The 21,693-nt window shown below is 43.0% G+C and overlaps 1 protein-coding gene across 1 annotated transcript in view; it reads right to left on the minus strand.

Moving 5' to 3' along the window:
- grin2ba (glutamate receptor, ionotropic, N-methyl D-aspartate 2B, genome duplicate a) overlaps nucleotides 1-21,693 on the minus strand; it is a 137,757-nt gene that overhangs the window by 53,338 nt on the left and 62,726 nt on the right. The window contains exons 4-6 of the mRNA XM_085403270.1: nucleotides 13,577-13,720; nucleotides 10,842-11,112; nucleotides 2,882-3,074 (exon numbers count right to left, since the gene is read on the minus strand). Of these exons, the coding sequence (XP_085259396.1) occupies nucleotides 2,882-3,074; nucleotides 10,842-11,112; nucleotides 13,577-13,720 (608 nt within the window). The remainder of the gene's footprint in view (nucleotides 1-2,881; nucleotides 3,075-10,841; nucleotides 11,113-13,576; nucleotides 13,721-21,693) is intronic.

Raw genomic sequence — 21,693 nt, forward strand, 5'->3', positions numbered from 1 at the left:
TTCAGATTGGCACATGTGGATTGTGACTTAGCAGTGGGGCAAGCTCGGGACCTATATTGATCAGTGAATCAGTTTCTGATTGGTCCATTTTCCATGGATGTTTTTCCAGCTTAATATGTTGAGATGAAAGCTTCATTTTCAGGTTTAGCTGCTAAATGCCATTTTCGACAGCTTAGAATTAATTGTGCCCCTGCTTGGTTTATTAATGATTTACTTTAAAGGTCTGCTTGAAATTTTTACAAATGGAGTTTGTATTCACTGGAGAGAACACAGAATGTAAGGCTTCCCAGGCGCAGGAAAGAGCTTTTTGATTGAGCTGCCGTCCATCCATCTTTCATTCGTTGACTCACTTAGTAGTGAACGAATCGAGCGGGTGGGCATCGGTCCATGCAGCCAAGCAGCCACGCAAGCCGGGCAACTAGGCGTTCGTTCACTTTCTAATATATAGACTCTAGGCCAAATGCTAATCTCTTGATTGAACACTTGAAGACAAAGGTTATCACCAAACAAATTTAGTTAAAGCAGAAAAGGGGCAAAGGATCTTAGCAGTGTTTGCAACTGATCTAATCAACAACACAGCTAAGTTGATTATAAAACTGCAGGTCTGCAGCGCAGGCACCAACTAGGGAGGAGCAGAACGGTAGAGATGAGAGGAAAAATCACTAGAGAAGAGAGGAGAGGAGACAAGAGGAGAGGCGAGGAGGTGTGAGAAGATAAAACGGTAGAGCAGCCCTCCACAGAACAGAATAAAAGTAGAACAAAGCAGAGCAGATGTAGGGGGAAAAAAGCAGAGCAGGGCAGAACAAAAACAGAAGACTACGGGGCGCGAGAGGACAGCCGAGCAGAGCAGAGAGAACGCGGCAGAGAGACCACAGCAGAGTTGAGAAGAACAAAGCAGTGCGCAGCAGACCACAGCGAGGCAAACACATGAACAGAAGAGAGAGGAGGGGGTTGTATTCTGGGGCAAGAGCAGCTGCCATAAACACCACTGTTATCTCAAAGCAGTAAGCAGTGGTGAAACAAATGCAAAAGGTTCAGAAAGGAGAGAACAACAGGCAGGGGCTGAAATGTCATCCAAAGAGTTGACTGGACAACAAAGTTTTGTTGCCTTTGAGCAGGATGCAGTTAAGCTTGACCATGAGCAAAAAAATTACACACATCCCAAAAGAAGAGCCCGAGTTTCCACAGTAGGCTCCACGTTTCTCTGGCGTCTTATGAGCGTGAGAAGAGTATTTCGGGATGTATGCGTGCTTGCATTCAGCAGAAAAATTGCAGGAGAAGGCAGAAAAAGACTATTTGTGCATCTATACATCTGTCTGAATCAGCCAAAAGGGGTCAGGGCATTTCGTTTTCTGTGCAAGTGTCTGTGATCTGCCACCGGTGTCCTGAAGCGATACTGACAGTCTCTTTAGCAAGCATACACACATATGCTGCCCTGTACGACACCTGTGCACACATGCACACGTGGCTTTCCTTGACAGTTGGTCTCTCTTTAGGGCAATAAAAACACACATACCCACGCACATCTATCTCCAGCAGACGCGCAGAGTCGCGGAGGGGTGAAACCGCCACTGAATATAATGCTGCGCTGAGCTCTGGAGCGCAGCACGACAGGGGATAGTGTTCGCCGACTGAAACGCCATTGGGACCAATTAGGCGGCGCGCAGAGCAAAGCGCAGCCCAACGCTAGGCTTCACATCCAGTTCAAAAGGCCTGCTGCTGGGACGGACAGCTGAAGGGGTGGGGTCGGTTTTCCTGAAGATGGCAGCATGTGAAGGGGTGTTTGTGCATAGGGTATTATTACGTGGGGGGAGGATGATCACAGCGTGCAGGGGATGGAGATGCTAACACGCACGTGCTGCAACATCTGCTGCACCAATGATGACGGTGCCATGGTGATCGTGGGGATGTTAGACCACCAGAACGTTGCAATTTTAAAGCAACATCCACAAATGACTCCCACATCAACTCAGACACATTAGCGTGAATAAACAGCTTTAAACAAACACGACCAGTGCTTTGTGGCATTTCTTCTATATTGTACAGAAGTGTATGGTTTGCACCACAGAGCTGGTTTTCGTGAGATATGTGCCGGCTTGCTGCAGGGCAGAAAGCAAAGGAAAAGGATCGTGGTTCCTAGAGAACACCGAGACTACTGCAGAATGACATATTCAAGCAGCGCGCAAGTGGCAACATCCAGCAGAGAGCTGAACGTTTTATGGGAAAGCAGGCTTACTGATAAAGAACGCAAACCACACCACCAGAAGCTCTGTGATTAATAAAAGTAAGATCCAAGATGTCACTTAATGCTACTTAATCTTTTTGTTTTCCCTGCTTAAAAGTTTTTTTGCGGTTTCAGAACTGGATGAAGATGTGCCAGATCATAGTTCAATCTCAGACTTCTGTTAACTAACAGGTATTTGTCCAGGTAACAGTAAAGGGGCATGAAATTCTGTTTCTGGCTGGACTCTGAGTATAAGTGGCTAATGTGAATTTGTGATTAATGCAAATTTCTGTATATGCAGACAGCAACAGACTTGTGATTTTCACTGATTTAATTCACTGTGTTAATCACCGCAACAGACTGCATGCCATTGCCAACTCGACTCATTCATTGTAAACTGATAGCAGACGGACTCTAATTATTTCCAGCGTCACTGGAAGTTGTGTCACAAATGTAGAAAAATGAAAATAAAACTATAATTTCGTTATCCTTGCATAATGACAACAAAGACCCTCGAATCGTACATCTAAATGTCACAGTGTTGCTTTGCGTGCAATACTATAAGTGCCGACGAAACCAGATAAACTAACTGAGACTGGGTCCATTAAGTGTGATCATGCTGCTCTGACATGCTACGCCCTCTCCACCTTCACTCACCTGAGCACTTCGTTGGGGTTGCCTGAGATGGGGGTCTTTCTGTCAGGAGCTCCGTGGCACTGAGACTTCAAGAGGGTGTGAGGCCCGCGGTCCATCATCATGGTAGAAGTCGCCATAGTGATGATCGCCACACCATCGCGAACCCGCGCCTCTAAGCCGTAGTCCCATTCATCATAGGAGACAGAGAGCAGGCCTGGAAGCAAGAAGAGGAGAGAGATCGTTTAGAGGAAATGCAGAAAGAAGGTAGATGAGGGGTTTTTTGTTTTAAAGGGAGGTGAGAAGGGAAGGAGTGATTCTACGGAGGAAAGTGAAGACACAGCGAGATGGACAGATGGAGGAAACTAAACCGGGGAGACAGGGGGATCAGTGTGCTAGGATATATAGAGTGTACATGCTTTGAACACACTCCAAGAGACAGAGCATACACTACGTAGTGACTCAGGGAGCAGATGAATAGCACTCCCATTCTGACTGACTAAGAGTCTATCATCTTGCTGTGTTTGTCCATCTGTCTGTCTAAAGTACGTTCTGTACGGTCTGTTTGTCGGCCTTTGCACTCTCCGCACGCCTGCTTATCTGTCCTTCTGTCTGCCCGACTCCTGTTCGCATTTGACAATCTGTCAAATGTTTAGGAATATTTATTTGCAGGTCTCTCTCTGTCTGTGTGCCTCCATGCCCATCTCTCCCGATGCCCTTCCAAGTGCCCATCAGCCCATTCAGCTGTTTGCCAGGATACCTGTCGTTCCTCCACCACGTCCTTCTCTGTAGGTATTCGAAGCATTCTCGAGGCTGAGGACAGCCTGGTGGCAGGCAGCGAATCGCAAACACAAAATTTCCTGTAGGTATCCTAAAAACCCGACAATAACTTGCATGAATGTGAAAATATTTTCTTAATGTTACATTTTTTGTTTAAAAAAAGGCATTAACTTACTGTTAGGCTCTTTGGGATGTATTAAACACAGATGCTATGAAAATGAGTTTCACTGATATTAAACAGCTGTTATTGGCAATAAAATCCATTACAATATTCAATTTTAATTACAATAAACCCATGACTAATAGTCATCATTAATTGATTACTCATGGTGCATGTTTCCCAGCAATAAATCTTTATCTCTTTTTAATGACCAGTCATTAAGTTCCCGTGTTCAGCGGTTCAGGACTTCATCATGCTGGATTTAACAATAATAATAATAATAATGGATTGGATTTATATAGCGCTTTTCAAGGCACCCAAAGCGCTTTACAATGCCACTATTCATTCACTCTCGCATTCATACACTGGTGGAGGCAAGCTACGGTTGTAGCCACAGCTGCCCTGGGGCAGACTGACAGAAGCGAGGCTGCCATTTCGCGCCATCGGCCCCTCTGGCCAACACCAGTAGGCAAATAGGGTAAAGTGTCTTGCCCAAGGACACAACGACCAGGACAGAGAGCCCAGGGATCGAACCGGCGACCTTTCGGTTACAGATACGATTCCCAACCCCCTGAGCCACGGTCGCCCCAACAAGGGGATTGTCCTTAAGCACGGTACACAAGGATTCATTTTGGAGCATCATTTGGTAACAATTTCATGCCTTCTTGGCTTAGGTTACAGTTCAAAGTTGGAGCAGGTGTAAGTTTAATATTAATTGGGTGGTGTAAAGTTAAAATGTTCACCACCCAATTATTACTAAAAGGATCCAATCAGCAAACATGGAAATCTTTTTTTTTTTCTTTTAAGAAAAAAGCAAGCGTTTCTGTGTTCGGTGGTCATGTTAGAGAAGGTGTGACAGCAGTGGCTGAAGCAGTGGTAGGCATTGCCGAACAAACAATTTAACGCTCAAACCTTTCAAGTCAAAAGTCTTAACTACCTCCGCATTTAAAATTGGCTACAAAAATGCCTTTATGACTTCTGAAAACAGCCAACAGCTGATTGTTTAGGAGCCATTAGAGGCCCCCTGGGTTCAAGCTCTCAGGGTTTGTAAGCTTGTAATTTATCTGACTCTCTTCTATTTAATCTGTCCATCTTTCTGTCCATCAGCAGGTCTGCATCTATCTGACAATGTATGACCACATGTCAGCCAGCCCGCTACCATGTCAGCGTGCAGAAATAGACAGGCAGCCTGGCAACCTGCCTTCCTCACGGGGCCTCTGCACTGACAGCTCGGGCCCTTCAGGACCACATCTCATGTCACACATTGTCGACACTTTCTCACCACTCGCTCCGTTCCCCGTTCCTTTTTACATGCTTGACTTTTTATTGCTTTAAGGGCGCGACTTTCTTCCCAGGAAGACATAGGCGAGACGTGTGTGTCGGGAGCACGCGGGCGGACGGTTTGATGTCTTATTGTCGCAGCTCTCTTTTGGGCGTGTAACAAGGTATTACAATGTGGCAGGACATCTCCCTCTCACACATACAACCTAAATCACACTGCAGACATAACGCATCCACAATAAGCAAACTGATCGGAAAGCATAACAGCAGATATTTCTGGAAACAGTTTATTAATGCCAGTGATGTCAGACTGGGTGGTTACATTAACACAGTGTGTGTGGCAGTAGTGTGCAACTTTGATCAAGGGAAAAAAGAGACAGAAAGGCTGTTAGTAGGAGAGAAAGAGCTGAGAGGGAAGAGGAGGGGAAAGAGTGACAGAATGAGCAGAAGAGAGAGAAAGTCAGGCAGCAGCAGAGACACAAAGATACAGACTCAAGAAACACAGGAAGATGAAGGGAGCTGAGACTTGGGAGCAAGTCAGAGGAGGCTGAAATAGTAACACAGAAGAAAAAAACAGAAAAGTGAGGGAACAGCAGCAAAATATAGAGAAGCAAGAAGGAAGAAGGAGTGGGTGAAGAGATGGTTTCCCAAAGCGCTACTTAAGGAAGGGATCAGCGGAATTACCCGTGAGATTTGGAGGCTCTTCATCACACACGGTGCAAATTATTAAGTGTGCCTTGTAAGTAAATTAGGCCCACAGCTAGCATGCACCTCCTGGTGAACCCTGAACCGCCAGAGTCCACAGAGGACACAACCAGCGAAACCAACAGTCACATGCGGTGTCGCGGTGTCATTTCACTCTGTGCTGATTCAGAAGTTGGTGCGCTTGACTGCCACTTGCTGCAGGCTTAATTTGGCTTTTCTGATCTCGATGCTTACACAAGGCATGTTGGTTTTTCCAGAACTATCCCAACTGATGCCACAAACAAACATGCAAGCATGTCCTACATACACACACTAGCTGCATTATTAGGTACACCTTGCTAGTCCCACGTTGGATCATCTTTTGTGTTCAGAGCTGCTTAATTCCTCATAGATTCAAGGCACTGAGTAAACTCAGAAACCAGACTGATATGGTTTCAGCTTTGTCACATGGTGTATTATCCTGCTGAAAGCATCCATGGACATGGTCAGCAACAATAATTAGGCAGGCTGTGACATTGAAGTAATGCTTAATTGGAACTAAGACGTCCCCAACACCATTTCCACCAACACCACGAGCCTGAACCACTGATACAACGTGGGTGGATCCATGTTTTCATACCTAAACGGTATGAAAGCTGACTCTCACATGGAATACCTTAAGAAAGATCAAGACTCATCAGACCAGACGGTGTTTTTCCAAACTCCTATTGTGCAATTTTGGTGAGTCTGTGAAAACAATAACCTCAGTTTCCTGCTCTTAGCTGCTGTTGAAGCCCATCTGCTTCAAGATTTAATGTGTTTTGTGTTTATATGAATACCTCGGCTGTAATGAGGGGTTATTTTCATTTTCACCTTCAGAAAACCTGTTTACTCGATCACTTTTTAGGCCATTCTCTGTAAACCCTAGAGATGGTTGTGTGGGAAAATCCCAGTGGATCAGCAATTTCTGACAACAACAACTACACCACGTTCGGTCACTGAAATGACCTTTTTAATCCCCATTCAGATATTCAGAACTTCAGCGGGTCTTCTTACTCGTGTCTACATGCCTGGAAGTATTGACCAGAGAGCAGTAGGCCCGGGTTCGAGTCTGACCTGCAGTCCTCTGCTGCATGTCTTCCCTTCTCTCCCCTCTTCCCTGACTAGCTCCACTGTTTCTACCCAATAAAGGCTGAAAGGCAAAAAAAGAAATAAGAATAATCTTTTTTTTTTTAAAGGAACCAGCAACAAAGACGCTGCTTCACTCCAGAAAAAAATAACGTTTTTAAATTGGCGTCTTTCTGGACAACTCATATGTTGTCATATGTAGACTCGTGTTTGTTATAGGCCAATATGTCATCAAGCTGATAAATATCTGTCAGGGCAATATAGAGTTAACAGTTGCTAACTTTCTTAGGCTGCTAGGATTTTGATGCTATTCTTCTACGTTTTTGCACTTCAAGACAAAACCACAAAGCAGAGGCATTTGGAAAGCTTTAGCATTTTAGTGATTAGAAAGGTGAGGCTGTTCTCAGTACAGGTTTTACAGACTGTCACTGCTGAAGCTGTTTAAAGGAAACTCGTCAGCCAACCATCACTTTCATATTTCTGGCAGGAGCAGCACGAACAAGCACAGATCCTACAGGAGAAGAGCTGTGAATCAAAGCTTGGCCATCTGGATACTCATGGTTTCTTTGCACACTGTCTTAAAACACTGTATTAATGACATTTTAAGTAAAGGTATGATCTAAATAATCATGTTTTTGACACAAGCGACGTCATAAAAAGTCGTCTTACTTTGAGAATTCTGTGCGGTTATTTTGGCACATTCTGTATCCTGTTCATCACGCACGAAACAGGAGGACGACATTTAGCCTGAAATGTGTCATTTTGTCCCATGTGAGTCATGTCATGATAATCGAGTGTTAACTGAAAGAGTTTTGTGTGTGTCCATCGACGCAGCTCTACTTTGCAATCATCCAGGCGGTACATGAGCGAGACGCGATTATCTCAGCGGCAACATAAATCAAGAGGGACGTTGTTGTGTGATTTACATAACTGATACGGTGATATATCAAACTTTATAGAGTGGAACCCTAATTTGTAACAGACAGAGTGACACAAACGCGCACAGAATTCGGTTCACCCTGTCCAACGAGTAAACACCGGTCGTCCTTCACCATATGAAGTACACGGCAGTGCGCAAACACACAACCCATTTGATTACATTCGCTCATTATTTTCTCATGCAAATTAAACCCTGAACCAATCGTAACTTTCACAGACAAATGCACATAGACATCACACACTGAAACAAAAACAAAAGCACACACACACACACATACAGACCGGCCTGCAAACACACTCCTAGCTCCCACTCAAGAGTAAATCATCTGTGGGTGCCAATAGGGGAACAGAGGTAAAAGGTTTGAGTTACGGTGCCTGAACGGGACAACGGTCTCAGGTTCCGCCTGGAAAACCATTTCCCAGAAACTGCTGAGAACAGGCGGCAGTGTAATTTCGCCCCTCCGTTGTAAATCAACCAGCCAAACACCAACAAATTACAGCGCTCATACGTCTAGCTTAGATATACTACCTCCTCTACAGTTTTCTCTCCCAGAGAGCCAAAAGTTGAGGAAAGTTCCATTAGTTAGCACGGTGGGGACATCACTAACAGTTAAAGGTTTGATTCCCACTGAGAGATGGCCTTTCTAAAAAGTGTCTGTCCACCCCCAAGCGCTGAGTGTCGTTTTCGATGAGTCAGCCTGACAGGTTTGCCTGACAAATTGCGTGAGCAGGTTGAGTGTTTTAATGTGCCCCAACTTAGACATCACTTTGGTTTCACATTTGACCTGAAAAGGTTACCTCCGGTGGTGCTGTGGAGAAAAGAGGCTTCCTCATTTCTTGTTAGAAAAGGTCAGTTTGTCTTACAAAACAATCCAACAGTGAACTGGAAAGAAAATTTAAGGAATAGCTTTTCAGTGGTTCTGCCGTCCGTCTTTGTCCGTCTTTGGTTTTGTTTCTACTCGGATCATTATGATTTTCAAATACAGAGAGTCGCTTTTAGGACCGATCTAAAAGAAGTTTACTATATCATTATCACTGTTTTGGAAATGAAACAAAACGCTTTTCTGTAATGTGGTGCAGTATATACTGTCATGGTCCTGGGTCGGTGACCCAGCGCTTTTAGTTTGTTATCATTTTCTAGATGATGATTGTTTAAGTTCTGTGTAACTCCGTGTCAGTCTGTTACCCTGTCTTCCACGGTGTCCTGTTCCCTGTCTGCGTCTCTCTGCTTCTCATCCCGTTGTCGTATGCTCCCAGGTCTGTTATTTTTAGTCCTCCCAGTTTAGGTGTCTTTAGTTATTTGTTATGCCCCACTGTTTGTTTGCCACTACACCTCTGTAAATAAAACCACCGGTATCTCATCCACTGCCTGCATCTTGGGTCCTTCTTCCAACTCCACACGGCTCGCCTCGGCAGCCGTGACATATACCACAGCTCGGCTGCAGCTTCTTCTTCTTATGAAAAATGAAGCAAATGAAGAAATTAAAACTTGTGTTCTTTCTAAGTGCCAGCAGGGGGCGAGTCCTCAGGCTGTCAACTTGTAAGGACGTCAATGGGCGGGGAAACTCTTTGCCTCATTTGAGTGGCCATCTTTAACTTTCATATATAGTCTGCACAATATACATTGCCAGTCCCGATTCAAGTCTCAACATTAGCACAGTGTGCCAAAAGACATGAGACAAGGAAAAAAATGTGATTGAAGTATCTTTCTGGAAAGGTTTATGAGACTATTTCTAAGGCACGTCCACAAAGGATTTATCTATAAAAGAAGATTTTGAAACAAGATTGAACTTTCAAAGAGGTGCTTGACCTTCCAGAATTCCTCTAATACAGTGACAACTTCTGGAAAGTCTCAAACAACCCAACAAAAACATCCAAAGAAAGTCACGTCTAAACTCAACAAAGGTCAGTTTATTACTCTGCTAACCTGAAGGCTCTGGGCTAAAATGGCAACAAGAATTGGTAAAGTGAAAATCAGTGCTATCCCAACAGTACATTAAGGCTTTTATTAATTTTGCATCAACAAAACCTTTTGGAAGAATACTCTATGGATTTGTTCGAGGCCAAGAGTCTCATCACAGTTTGCATAAACCAAACAAAGACAAACAAATCATTCTACCAACGGTCAAAGCTGAGGGAAGCTGTATAAAGTGGAGATGCTATGTTGCTACAGGCCGACTTGTGATTATTGCAGAAAACATGAATTCTGCTCCCTTAAAGAAAGTCTCTGACAGTGACAGTGGGGACAATGGCAGGTCATCAGTCTGTCACTCTGGGGTATGCAGTGGTGCAGTGATCCTGAACACAAGAATTACCCCCCCTGTGAACGGCTTAAAAGCAATAAACTAAACTTATGGTGAAGTCAAAGTCAAGACTTGAACCCTACTGACATGCTGCAGCGTGAACTGAGAAAACAACAGATCCAGTGTGCATCCACTACGCAGTTCTGCAAAAATTTCCACAGCAGCCATGCAGAGGCCGATCTTTGATTATCGGAGGTGTCTGTTGCAGCTTTGATGCTAAAGCTGACACAACTAGCAATAAAAGCTGGGCCATTTACATGTTTTGGTAACTTTGGTACGTACAATTATGATTTAAAACAAGCATTTTAGGGCAACATCTTTGTGGCGGGCGTGGTTTGCAGGGCCGCTGCAGGGGAGGCGGACACACCTGAGCAGCATCCGCAATCACGCCTTGTTGTTGTTGTTGGTAGGTGTATGACTGCAAGCTGCAAAGCTGCAGCCGTGTGATTGTGAACAGCAATAGTAATAACAAAGTATGCTGAAAAGCATAAAAATCTTATCGGGTCTGCCGTGGTTCATTTACAATCGTCTGTACTGAAAATGGATGTATTTGTAACACTCCAAATTCTCACCTAATCACTGAATGTTATGTAAATGTTAAACTCCACATGTGTAGGATTTAAGTTGAAAGCAATAAAAGATCATTTATTATGATTTCATTGTGATCCAATTTTAAGTCCGAACTCTGGTTCAGTTTCAGATTTCCTACCTGTGGGGAACTCGGCCGGCACTACATCAGTATCTCCAGCAACCAGCGAGGGCACGATCCACGTGTAGCCATAGCCCGTGATTCCAACAGAGTGGGCCACCTCAAAGATAGTGTTGGCCTCTTCTTTTGTGCAATAGAGAAGAATAACAGGGCTCTGGAGTTTCTTCAGCTGGTTCTGAATCTTCGAATCGCCGTCGTCCACAGACATGTCAAGTAGTAGAACTTCCTCTAATTCCCAGCCCACAAAGCTGTTCTCGATGGTACTACGAATCTGCAGTAGGTAGAAGGGGCTGATTACCACAATGTACTTTGCTTTAGTCTTTAACAAGACAAAAAAAATTCAAACCCTATTATTTTTGTCAACAGTGTGTTTCAATGTGTGTTTGACTTGCATTTTAGTTTATTGTTCCAAGATGAAGCAGTTTATTAAAAACAAAGTGGATACATCACTAGATTGAATTGGAATTTCTTTTACTTAGCACTTCACTTCACAGATCAGGCATTTGGGTTTATACAAATTACTAAATGTTTATAAAACACATCTCTAATCAGCATCATACAGTTTGTGTTACAAAGCACCTGAAAACCCCTGGGACTGAAAAATACAGTCATGCAGTTATTCAAGCGCTTTCAAAAGAAAGTCAGTCTCCAAAGACTCCCATGTTAAAACTAGAGATGGACCGATCCGATATTACGTATCGGTATCGGTCCGATACTGACCTAAATTACTGGATCGGATATCGGAGAAAAATAAAAAATGTAATCCGATCCATTAAATATCACGAAAGCACCTCACAAAACTTGCAACACGCCGTAACTCACCTCAGAACGTTAGCACGTCTGAGCAGTATGCCTCACGTGATAGAGCGGCTGTGGCATGCAGGACCTGTCGGTGCTCTGGATAGCATTTGGAGCTTCGCTAGCAACCCGGCATTTCATCTCCGACAAAGTTATCCCCGAGAGAAGTAAAGCAAGTGTGTAAGTCCATCTCTGAATGTTTGTAAAGCATTCCTGCGTTAAGCTTAACAAACGATATATGGAGCGACTGCCTCTTCTTGCTGCTACTTCAATCATGAAACTGCTTAATGATCAGCTGATCGGCTTTTCTGTCGAGTCCGTGTCTCTAGTTTGCTTTTGGCCCACTTTGCACCAGAAAGAGGAAACCAGCGGCTGAACAACAGCAGCACGTTTAAGCTTGATCAGCTGTTGTTAGAATTTATTTATTATTACTTTCTACTCCAGGATCTTTTTCTACGTAGCTGACGCTGGTAACTGTGCAGGGGCGGATCTAGCAAAGTTTAGCCAGGGGGGCCGATAGGGCATTAACAGGGAAAAGGGGGCACAAAGACATACTTTTCTTTCTTATTCTCATTTAAAATGTCTAGCTTTTAATAAATAATTATCTGACACCCAAAGTTTTAATTTGATGCAAAATGAATAGAAGTCCATTACTGTATATAGTAACTATTAAGTCTAATATATATACCCTAGTAAGCTATAGTACTTTTTCCTTTGGGAAGGTACCATCTGTGCAGTCTGCAATTTTGTTGAAGAAAGATGTTGAATCTATTTAATATTTCTTGAAAAATAATTGATTTCTGTGCATTTTTTTCACACTGCATCAAATTAAGGTTGATTACGTCGATTAAGCATCATGAGGTGGAGCGTGAGGGGTGGTTCCCTATTTTTTATTTATTTATTTTTGTTGTTGCTGGGAGTTGGAACCCTATTAGTTAGGTTGCTTAATATTTATGCTAAGTACTCTTTAAAATACCAGAATAGGGAGGATGGTGTAGGTTTAAGTTTATTAGATTGATCAGTATTGCTGAACTATGAAACATTTTTTTTGCATACAGGTATAACAGAATAGCTTTAGTGTAGTTGTTGTTTTAAACTTGAGTATGAACTTATACAAAATGCAGCAAGATATTTAAAAAACAGTTTTGTTGATTAAAAAACACTATATCGGATTCATATCGGTATCGGCAGATATCCAAATTTATGATATCGGTATCGGTATCGGACATAAAAAAGTGGTATCGTGCCATCTCTAGTTAAAACTTTGCAGCTGAAATACACGTGTTTACAGTCTGGTACACAAAATGCTTTTAATTTATCTTTCTACTCATGACAACTATACAGAGGGTGATTTTTTTTAAAACAACTTTTAAGGCTTAAAGTCAGGCCTCTGTAGCTGATAGCTGACTGCTAGGCTAATTGGAGTCACTGAACACTGAAGTGCGTTTGTCGTGTCCGTGCCTTTTGGAGCTTCCACTTATCCTTTTCAGGGTCGCGGGGGTGCTGGAGCCTATCCCAGCTGTTATAGGGCGAGAGGCGGGGTACACCCTGAACAGGTCGCCAGTCTGTCGCAGGGCTAACACACTTGTGGTTTTAGTGAGTAAAACTGTAGTGCTTTATGTGTTAAAATCAAGCGTCTAAATCAAATTCAAAATTATATTATATATATTTTGTCTGTTTGTTAGTACATTTATGTTTTAATCTTACTTGTAACTACATTTATTTTTGGACTTTTTTTGAATTATTATTTTTATTATTTAATTGTTATTATCCCTGATTGCAAAGATTTGGGAGTATAAGTGAATATTCTGACTAATATCTAACTTAGATATTAGATTTTTAAAAATGCCTAGGCTTTTGGGAACACATCCACATCATAAGTTCTGCATCTCTTTCATCCTGATTGATTGTATGCGTTGTATCAGCTGCACGGTTACCTTGGTGACAAAGTCCTGATAACCCGGGTAGTACGTTGTGACAATGGAGAAGATGTACCAGTCGTATTCCTCCATGATGTTCAAAATGACTGACGCCTGCTGCTCGATGGAGGGGCCGAACTGAAAGAACATGGAGTTGTCATCCTGAAAGTGACAGAAAAACACACAGAAGGACAAAGATGTGGAGTGTAAACGGTTATGCAACAACACTGGTCTGAACTTTAATTTAGGTGGCTGCGCACACGCAGAGGAGAATAGCTGCTACTTAAAGGACGGCGGTGTTTTTGTAACATTATTGGTGTGAACATTAATTTAGTTGCCTTTATTCTCTCGCTCACAGAGGGAAAAGGCGAGAGGACACCAGTGGTCTTGTAATGATACCGGTCATGATTTTCATTAGTTGCCTTTATGACTCTGTTAATGAGTTTGTACACGGGGGTGGCTGGAGCAAATTCTGAGGGCTTCAAGCTGCTGTCCTTAATCTCACACGTCGTGTTCATCATTTTTGTTTTATTAAAGCCAACAAGGCCATTTTTTAGCCCGCACAGTACTAGATTTAAATAACAAACAAGAAATGGCACACAGTAACCCCTGACTGAGTCTGTCTGCTGGGAGAAACTCAGTCTACAGACGTTAAATGTACACCAAACCAAACAGCATTACAGACACTCCAATAAACACTGCTTACATACTGATATCCGAGCCTGCGTCTTGCCGTGAGTGTTGAAACAGAATACCGAGGTGGACAGAAGAAGAGGAGGAGGTGAGAAATACTCGTCTAGACAGGACTCTGCAGTTCTGCAACATGAGCAGGTTATTTTGCATGTGTGTTTGTGTCTGTGAGTCATTCTGCGAGTGTCCAACTTGCGTGTACACAATGTACAGTAGTGTGTTTATGGTCACAGCATTCATGCTTCTAATGTGGCAAATGATATGAATGAGAATGAGGCTGGTTTTTTTTTTTTTTTTAATTGCATGTGAGCAATTTGAAGCTGACAGTAAGACCAGGCAAACAGGCAGAACTGGTGCCGGTGTCTTAGGACTCTTTATGCACTTCATTCATCATCAAACGCTAACCTGGCCCTCCCAGGGGATTCACGTGGGTTGATCTGTTACCTTGTTGCTGCATTACCGAGATCAGGGCTGCGCGATTGAGGCAGCATGTCGAGGTGTACGGCGAGCATGTAAGATGAGAACTCTCGCAAGTAATGAGGGTAACGCGTTGCATCCATGAGAGTGAAAACATGTCATTATCCCCGTGCTGCTTGAAATATGCAGGAGCTGTGTCTCGAGATCATGAAAAAATGATGCGAGCTCTGACGTCGTGCCGTGTTTCGCTGCTAACTCGAATCCATTTGTTGCTCAACTTTCTGTCTCTTCTCCGCCCCTTCTTCTCTCATTCTTCATCTCTATCCATCTCGTCTCTCGCTCTGCCGTCCCATTAATACCACTGGAATTACTGCCAGGGCACGGTTATAATTGAATTTCCAGACTTGTGCACTCCCCCCCCCCCCCCACTTTATCCTCTATAGAGCACCCCTGCCGCCCTGCCTCCCCACCACCATTTCCTCTGGCCTTCTCCTTCTATCTCTCTTTTCTTAAAGAGCAGTATTAATGTGCTGTCCAGCACACTCATTCAGAGTGCCAGAGGTCTGCAGAATTTTCATTAGCCTTTGAGAAAAGTACACGCTCAAAGAAGAGCAAGGCGAATGCAAAATCGGGAGGTGGGGTTTGGAGATACTGGAGAAAGAAAAAAAAAAAAGAAAAGACGCTGGTAGCTTGACTAAAATGAAGTGCTGCAAACACCACTCTTCATTTACAGCAACAATAATTAGGGACTGGCCACATTATCACCTCTGCTGGCATGAGGTGATCGATTAGCGAGCATTAAAATTCCCACAGGGGCATTCGAGGGCCAGCAAGTCAGTCAGCCAGGCACAAGAAGCCGGCCAGCAAGGCTTTGAAAACACCTCACAGCCGCTCACTGTCCTCTCTGTGGATCCACAGCTGACGTCAGTGCTGGCTACTGTACTAAGGCAACAATACACTATACAACACAATACGCTGGGATGAATGGCCGGTGGAGACAGGGGAGAGAGAGAGATGGAGAGATACAAGGAGAGGCAGAGAAAGAGCAGATAAAACCACAGAAGAGAGAGCTGATAAGAGAAAAGAGCAGAGAGAAACCAAAGGGAGGGAAAAGGAATTAAGCAAGCTAGGGAAAAAAAGATAGAGATGTACAAAAAATGTTTTTAAAAAAAGCAGTGGGGATGTAGCTGAGATTTGAAGCCTCCAGAGGGACAGAGGCAGAGGACAATGTGGTGACAATGGGATGAATGGAGAAGAACAGGGCAGGCTGGCAGACGGCTGTGATCCTGCATGGAGCGAGTGAGGGGCAGGAAGCCAGCAGTCAGTGAAGGAGCAGGCAAACGGAGGTGTGTGAGCGCGTATGTGAATGTGTGTGTATGTGTGTGTGTCAGGCAGTCAGCCACCCATTTACAGAGGAGGCTAAGCCTGAGTTGTTCAACCACAGAGACAGGACTTCTGCTGTCAGAAAGAGGAAGAGAGAGGAGAGACACGTGTGCCTTCCTCTGTGTGAAACGTGTGTGTTTGTGCAAAATAGAGATGTATGTACGCGAGCATATGTTTGTGTGTGTGTCGATGGGAGAGAAGTCAGGTATTACTCAGGTTGTAGGGATGCTGTCACATTATGGGAGGCATCCCTCTAATGAGGACAAAAAGCAAGTCCCATGAAAAAACTCTAATTTGTATCCAAAGGCTGGCATAAGCTTAGGTTTAGACTCCCCCCTACCTCATCCATCAACTGGGCAGACTAATAAGGAAACTAAAGGCAATGCACTGGCTGCCGCATGTCATCTGCAAATCTCCATTCCTATATGATCCACTGAAGTTAATCTAATGTATTCTGGGCATACGACTGTGCGTGTGAGCACCTCTATTAATACATATGTGTGTGATTTTCTGCCTCTAACGTTGCCTCAGTGTGCCTGCGTGTCTGCAGTTGAGTAGATTTAGCCTCATAAAGGCTCTGTACTAGGTATGCACGTGTGTGTGTATTCTGTGGTTGATAGGTCTTGGTCTGCCAGAGTTGCCTGCTCTGCCCCAGAGCCTCCAAATGAGTGCACTCACACACTCCTGGAGCAGTTATTTGACTTGGAGAGGAGGGAGAGTCAATAACTCAGGTATTTCAATTACACACACAGGGGCACATCAGTGACTGCAAAAGAAATAGACCCACTTCCAATCTTGCTCTGGAATATGCACACACACATACAAAAATACACACACATAATTCGCTTTAAACACACATATAAACACATTTAGGCAGGCACAAAATCTCTTGTTAGCATACACACATACACAGCAGCAGCAGCGGCAATCGAAACCCATCCTCCAAGTGAGGATTCCAACACAAAAAGACAAATCAACACCGCAATCACAGAATAATACCAGGGTGCTGCTTTAGACACACACAGGCACTCACGCACACTCCACACAAATAATGACATAGTAAAACAACATGAGGCGCACCGTTAAACAGGAAAGTGCATCACAGCGTGATCACATAAAGCACATACTAAATGGGAACACAGGGGTCAAGAGCAGGCATTTTTGGCTTACATTAGCTGCATTTTGCTTTCTGTAGCTACATGTTTACGTGCAGCTACAGATGTAATGCTCACGCTCCTTTATGTTTTACTGCAACTGAAAACCAACATAGCGCCATTTGCGTAAAAATAAATCATGGCTGTCGGAGGATACGTGTCAGCTGAGGTCTTAGTGGGAAGCAATTTGGACTAATGGAGTGAACTAATATAGTTCCAAGGTAAGGTGTGCCAGTCCATTCGTCACCTGATCTACTGTGAACATTTTATTTATTTTTGGTTTAGTTTGTGCTGATGTAATGTGGCTCTGAAGATGTTTTTGTGTAATTCAATTGTAATTAACGAACTATTTGTTTATCATTTCAAGCAGGCTTGGAATATATTGGAAATAAATCTTCTTGCTTTGCTATGTTATCCCGGCACGGCCCTGTAAATGCATGATTCACCATTTAAAAAGGAAAGCTTAACTTGTTTTGTAACTGCAAGCTTTCTGGGTAACTGTATCCTCATAATTATCACATCACAGCATACCATCCTGGAAGCAGTTAGTATTTCCTGGCAAAGAAAACAAACCTTCCTTCCTTTTGGCTAAGATAAGCTAAGCTAGCCATAGTAGCTAGCTTAGCTTAGCTTAGCCAAGCAGATATTTCAATACTAGCCAAGTTAGTATTGAAATATCAGCAATAAAAAAGACATAGTTTAACTTTGTTTAACTTTAACAAGATCGAGAGTTAATATTTTGTATGATGAACTTTATTCTTCAGTAGTCTGATCTCTCTTAGGCAGCTTCTTGTTATGTCTTTAAGTAGTCTTCAGGAATAGTTCTCCAGGCTTTCTTTTTTTTTTTTTTTATAACTTTTTATTTATCATTTTACAGTATGGGAATACAAAACTTAAGGTCAGCATGGGAGACATTCACAGTTCCAGTAATAGCATCTACTTACATCATGGTAATATTCATTTATTCAGTGCAAAGGGGAGTACACAACCCATTTTTCCCAGAGCTTCTTAAATTTCTCGAGCCCGAGTCTAAGGACAAAGGTAAGCCTTTCCATTCCAAAAATTTCTTCTCCAGGCTTTCTGAAGGACATTTAAAGCTCTTCTTTGGATGTTACTGCCTTTTATTCTGTTCTCTGTCAGGATGGTCCCCCACTGCTTCAATAATGTTGATGTCTGGGCCAATCCATGTGTGTTTTTCTATCCAGGTATATTTTTCAGACAAGGCAGTGTGCTAAAAATGAAGGGGAGTCAATTTTTTAGCTCAGTCTTGACCTCTTCTGAACAAATTGATGATGATTTGAACCAAAAATATCAAATCTGGATTCATCACTCCATAAAGTTGTTCCCACTGATTTTCAGCCCAGTTCTTGTGTAATCTAGCATGACACAGGCTTTTCCCTGTTTCCCTTCCTTAATAATGGCTTCTTGACAGCCTCCCTTCCATTGAGACTTCTTTCTAATGAGGCTTCAGTCAACAGTAGATGGATCGACTGAAGGGTCAGATGCATCTCGCAGGTCCTGTGTCAAGTCTTTGCTGGTCTGTTTTTCCTGTTTCTTAAGGACATGACAGATGCAGATACTGTTTATCTGCTGGAGATACTTTTTAGTCCCACCACTTCTTCTTTTGTCCTTTTGTCCAGGTTAAAAATGTTTAAGGACACACTCTACACCATGTCGAGATATGCCAGGTTTTCAGCTAATAGCTCTTTGAGAATCAGCTTGTTGGTGCAAAAATACTAGTTTATGCCTGTCTGTGTTATCTTTGGCATTTTTCACAGATTCAAGTAAAGAATGTGTCGTAGTGACAGGCTGCAAGTAACAATTCACCTAAAGATAACATTTAAAATAGGTTATTTGCTAAGCTTGCTGTTATGTGTAGACACAACACTCCTTTATCACTCGGGTAAGGTCTTTTTTTATGCTTGAATGATTCATTGGTAGCTTAACAAATAAACAAACATTTCCCTAAAAATGGTCAGGTGTAAATGCTGGACTGAAAATGAGTAAAAAAGCAGACCTTCAGAAATAAAGGGTGGCTTAAGACTACTGTGCAGCACTGTAATTTGTGCCTGTAGGTTCGTATTTACTTTACATATCTTTAACTATGCTGTGTCTATTCCACGGCTCACAATGAAACAGACTTCATATTAAGAATGAATATTTATCCTAAATTCACAAGCATAAAAAAGCAAGAAAACCCCTTAACAGCATGTGAGAATGTGGGGCAAGGCTTAGATCCCAATTAACTCATAAGAACTGCTATTTTTATATAACTTTATGAGCATTATGTGTCATTGAGGCATCTGTTTTTAGTGAGGAAGTAGCATTCGGGAAAAAAAGAGGAGTGTGTGTGAAAGAGAGAGAGACAAAGACTGAGGTAGAGAAAGCCAGGGAGAGTGAGATGATGGTGTCTGTTGCTGGGAGGTTTTTGGCAATGCATATTTCTATCCTGCCTATAAAGGATCTTTTGAACTTGAGCGAGGGGGGTGGGGGGTTGTGCTATTGACTGCTGCTGCACTGCCTGATGGAACGAGAAGCCAGCCAGAGAGAGAGTGAGCGAGCGACTGAGACAGAGAAAAAGAGGATGGAGGGATGAAAAACAGAGAGCTGGAGTGGGAGGTGAGGCGGGAGGAAAGAGGGAACAGCTGGCCTTCGCTTGAATATAGTGAATTTAAAAGACAGTGGGCAGGAGATATAAACTCGCCACAGCCACAGGCCTCCACACACACACAGGCACGCAGTGGAGCTAGAAGCAGGGCGAGGCAACGCACACACAAACACACAAGTGTTCGTTTCCGATAAGGCCTGTGAGCATAAGCCACCATCACCACATGCACTACGTATCCTCCCCTCTCCCCCCCCTCCTCCACCTCCCCGTCCCTCGTGCACTCTCTCTCGCCCTCTCTCGCTTCACCCACAATTATTATCTCTACCTCAATTAAACCTCGCCTCACTCGCGGTGTCTCGTTTCCCCTCCCGTACTTCACTCTTCTCATGCTTCATCATCCCTTTTCTTATCATGGAAGTCTACTTATCTTTAATCAAACACATACAAGCTTAATTAGCTCACACATTTGTCAGACCATCATCTAATTAACACTGACCTTATTCTAAGTACTTTTCAAGTTAATTAAAAAAAGGAAAAAAAAGAGCCCAGGTCGCACTTATAATTTTTGACAGATTTTTCTTTAACATAATTGCGTTGCGACGTGACAGCTACGTCCCCTTCCAGGTATTTAAAGGATGAAAAGAACAAATTTAACAAACGGGTGTTTCGGTCCACGTCTTAACACAATCAGACAGCGTCTGAGTGAAAGGTAATAGCACTTAACACTCAGACTCGCCACAAACTAAGGCACAGACACACAAATGCACAGATTGTTTCTCTCTGGCCCATTTCTGCTCTAAGTTTAGCAGACGACCCACAGAGGGGCCTCTGCAGTCTGATGCCCTTCCTGCTGCTGCTCTTGTTTGTCCCCTGGTCCTTGTAGAACGGTAATAGGTCTTTCTTTGTGCGTGTCTGTCTGTGTGTCTCATAGAGTTAAGCTAAGAAGACTGAACAGGGTGGCTAGAGGGAAAGGTGAGCCTACAAATTAAATTGGTGTACTCTGGTTTTTATATCTGTGTCTCTGTGAATGAGCCGCTGGGAGAGGCTGAGTGGATAAATGAGAAGATGGAGGTATAACTTTGGCGAGACTGATTTTTGCACGAGATCACAGACATATCATATTAGTCATTAGTCATTGACATTAGTCAAACGGCCCATCGGATCAGATCTGCAGTTGCTGATTCATCTTTACACCTGTGTGACTGAGGCCTTACTTTAAATGAGAAGCTCTCTTGCGTTGAGGTTTCATGTGTAGAACCTTAACAAGTTGTAGATATTTAACTCAGATTAAAGACTCCTTTAAAATAGCAACACACAGCTTTGGGACATGCTAGCAATTTAGCTAGCAATCGATAGCTAGCTTACTTGTTAAAGAAGTTAGCAAGTGTAAGAACAGAGCAGAGTTTCATTAGCTGATAATTTTTTGTGGGAAAGGCTAAGTTAACAAAAAACACAACAGATAACAAGGACAGAATAAAATGTACCAAACACTTGGCTACTCCTCGCCCTAAAAGCTGTTTATGTTGTTTTGATTTGGAAAATATGTCCTGTGTGAATGAAAGAACAGGCTGCTCTGGCAATTTTTTCTTGCTCGTACTGTCTGATACTGTTAATTACTTGAGGTTTGTAGTATGTTGCACAGCCAAAATAGAGACCTCACACAGGCAATACAAGTTACATGTAAAAGACTATTAACTATTTAATTTGAATTTAAGGTCCAAAGCAATGCGACTTGCTCAAAATGGATACAAGTACCATTAAAAGTACAAACAAAACAAAAATGAAGCGACAGTAAATGAAACAAGTAGGAAACATCCAGTGCAAATACAAAATTAAATCACCTCAAGCTAATCTGTCCATCATATCAGATCACGATGACTGAA

This window comes from Rhamphochromis longiceps, linkage group LG4 (genome assembly GCF_057381845.1).
Source record: "Rhamphochromis longiceps isolate RC_006_pf linkage group LG4, R_longiceps_female_GT1.1, whole genome shotgun sequence".
Taxonomy (NCBI): Eukaryota; Metazoa; Chordata; class Actinopteri; order Cichliformes; family Cichlidae; genus Rhamphochromis; species Rhamphochromis longiceps.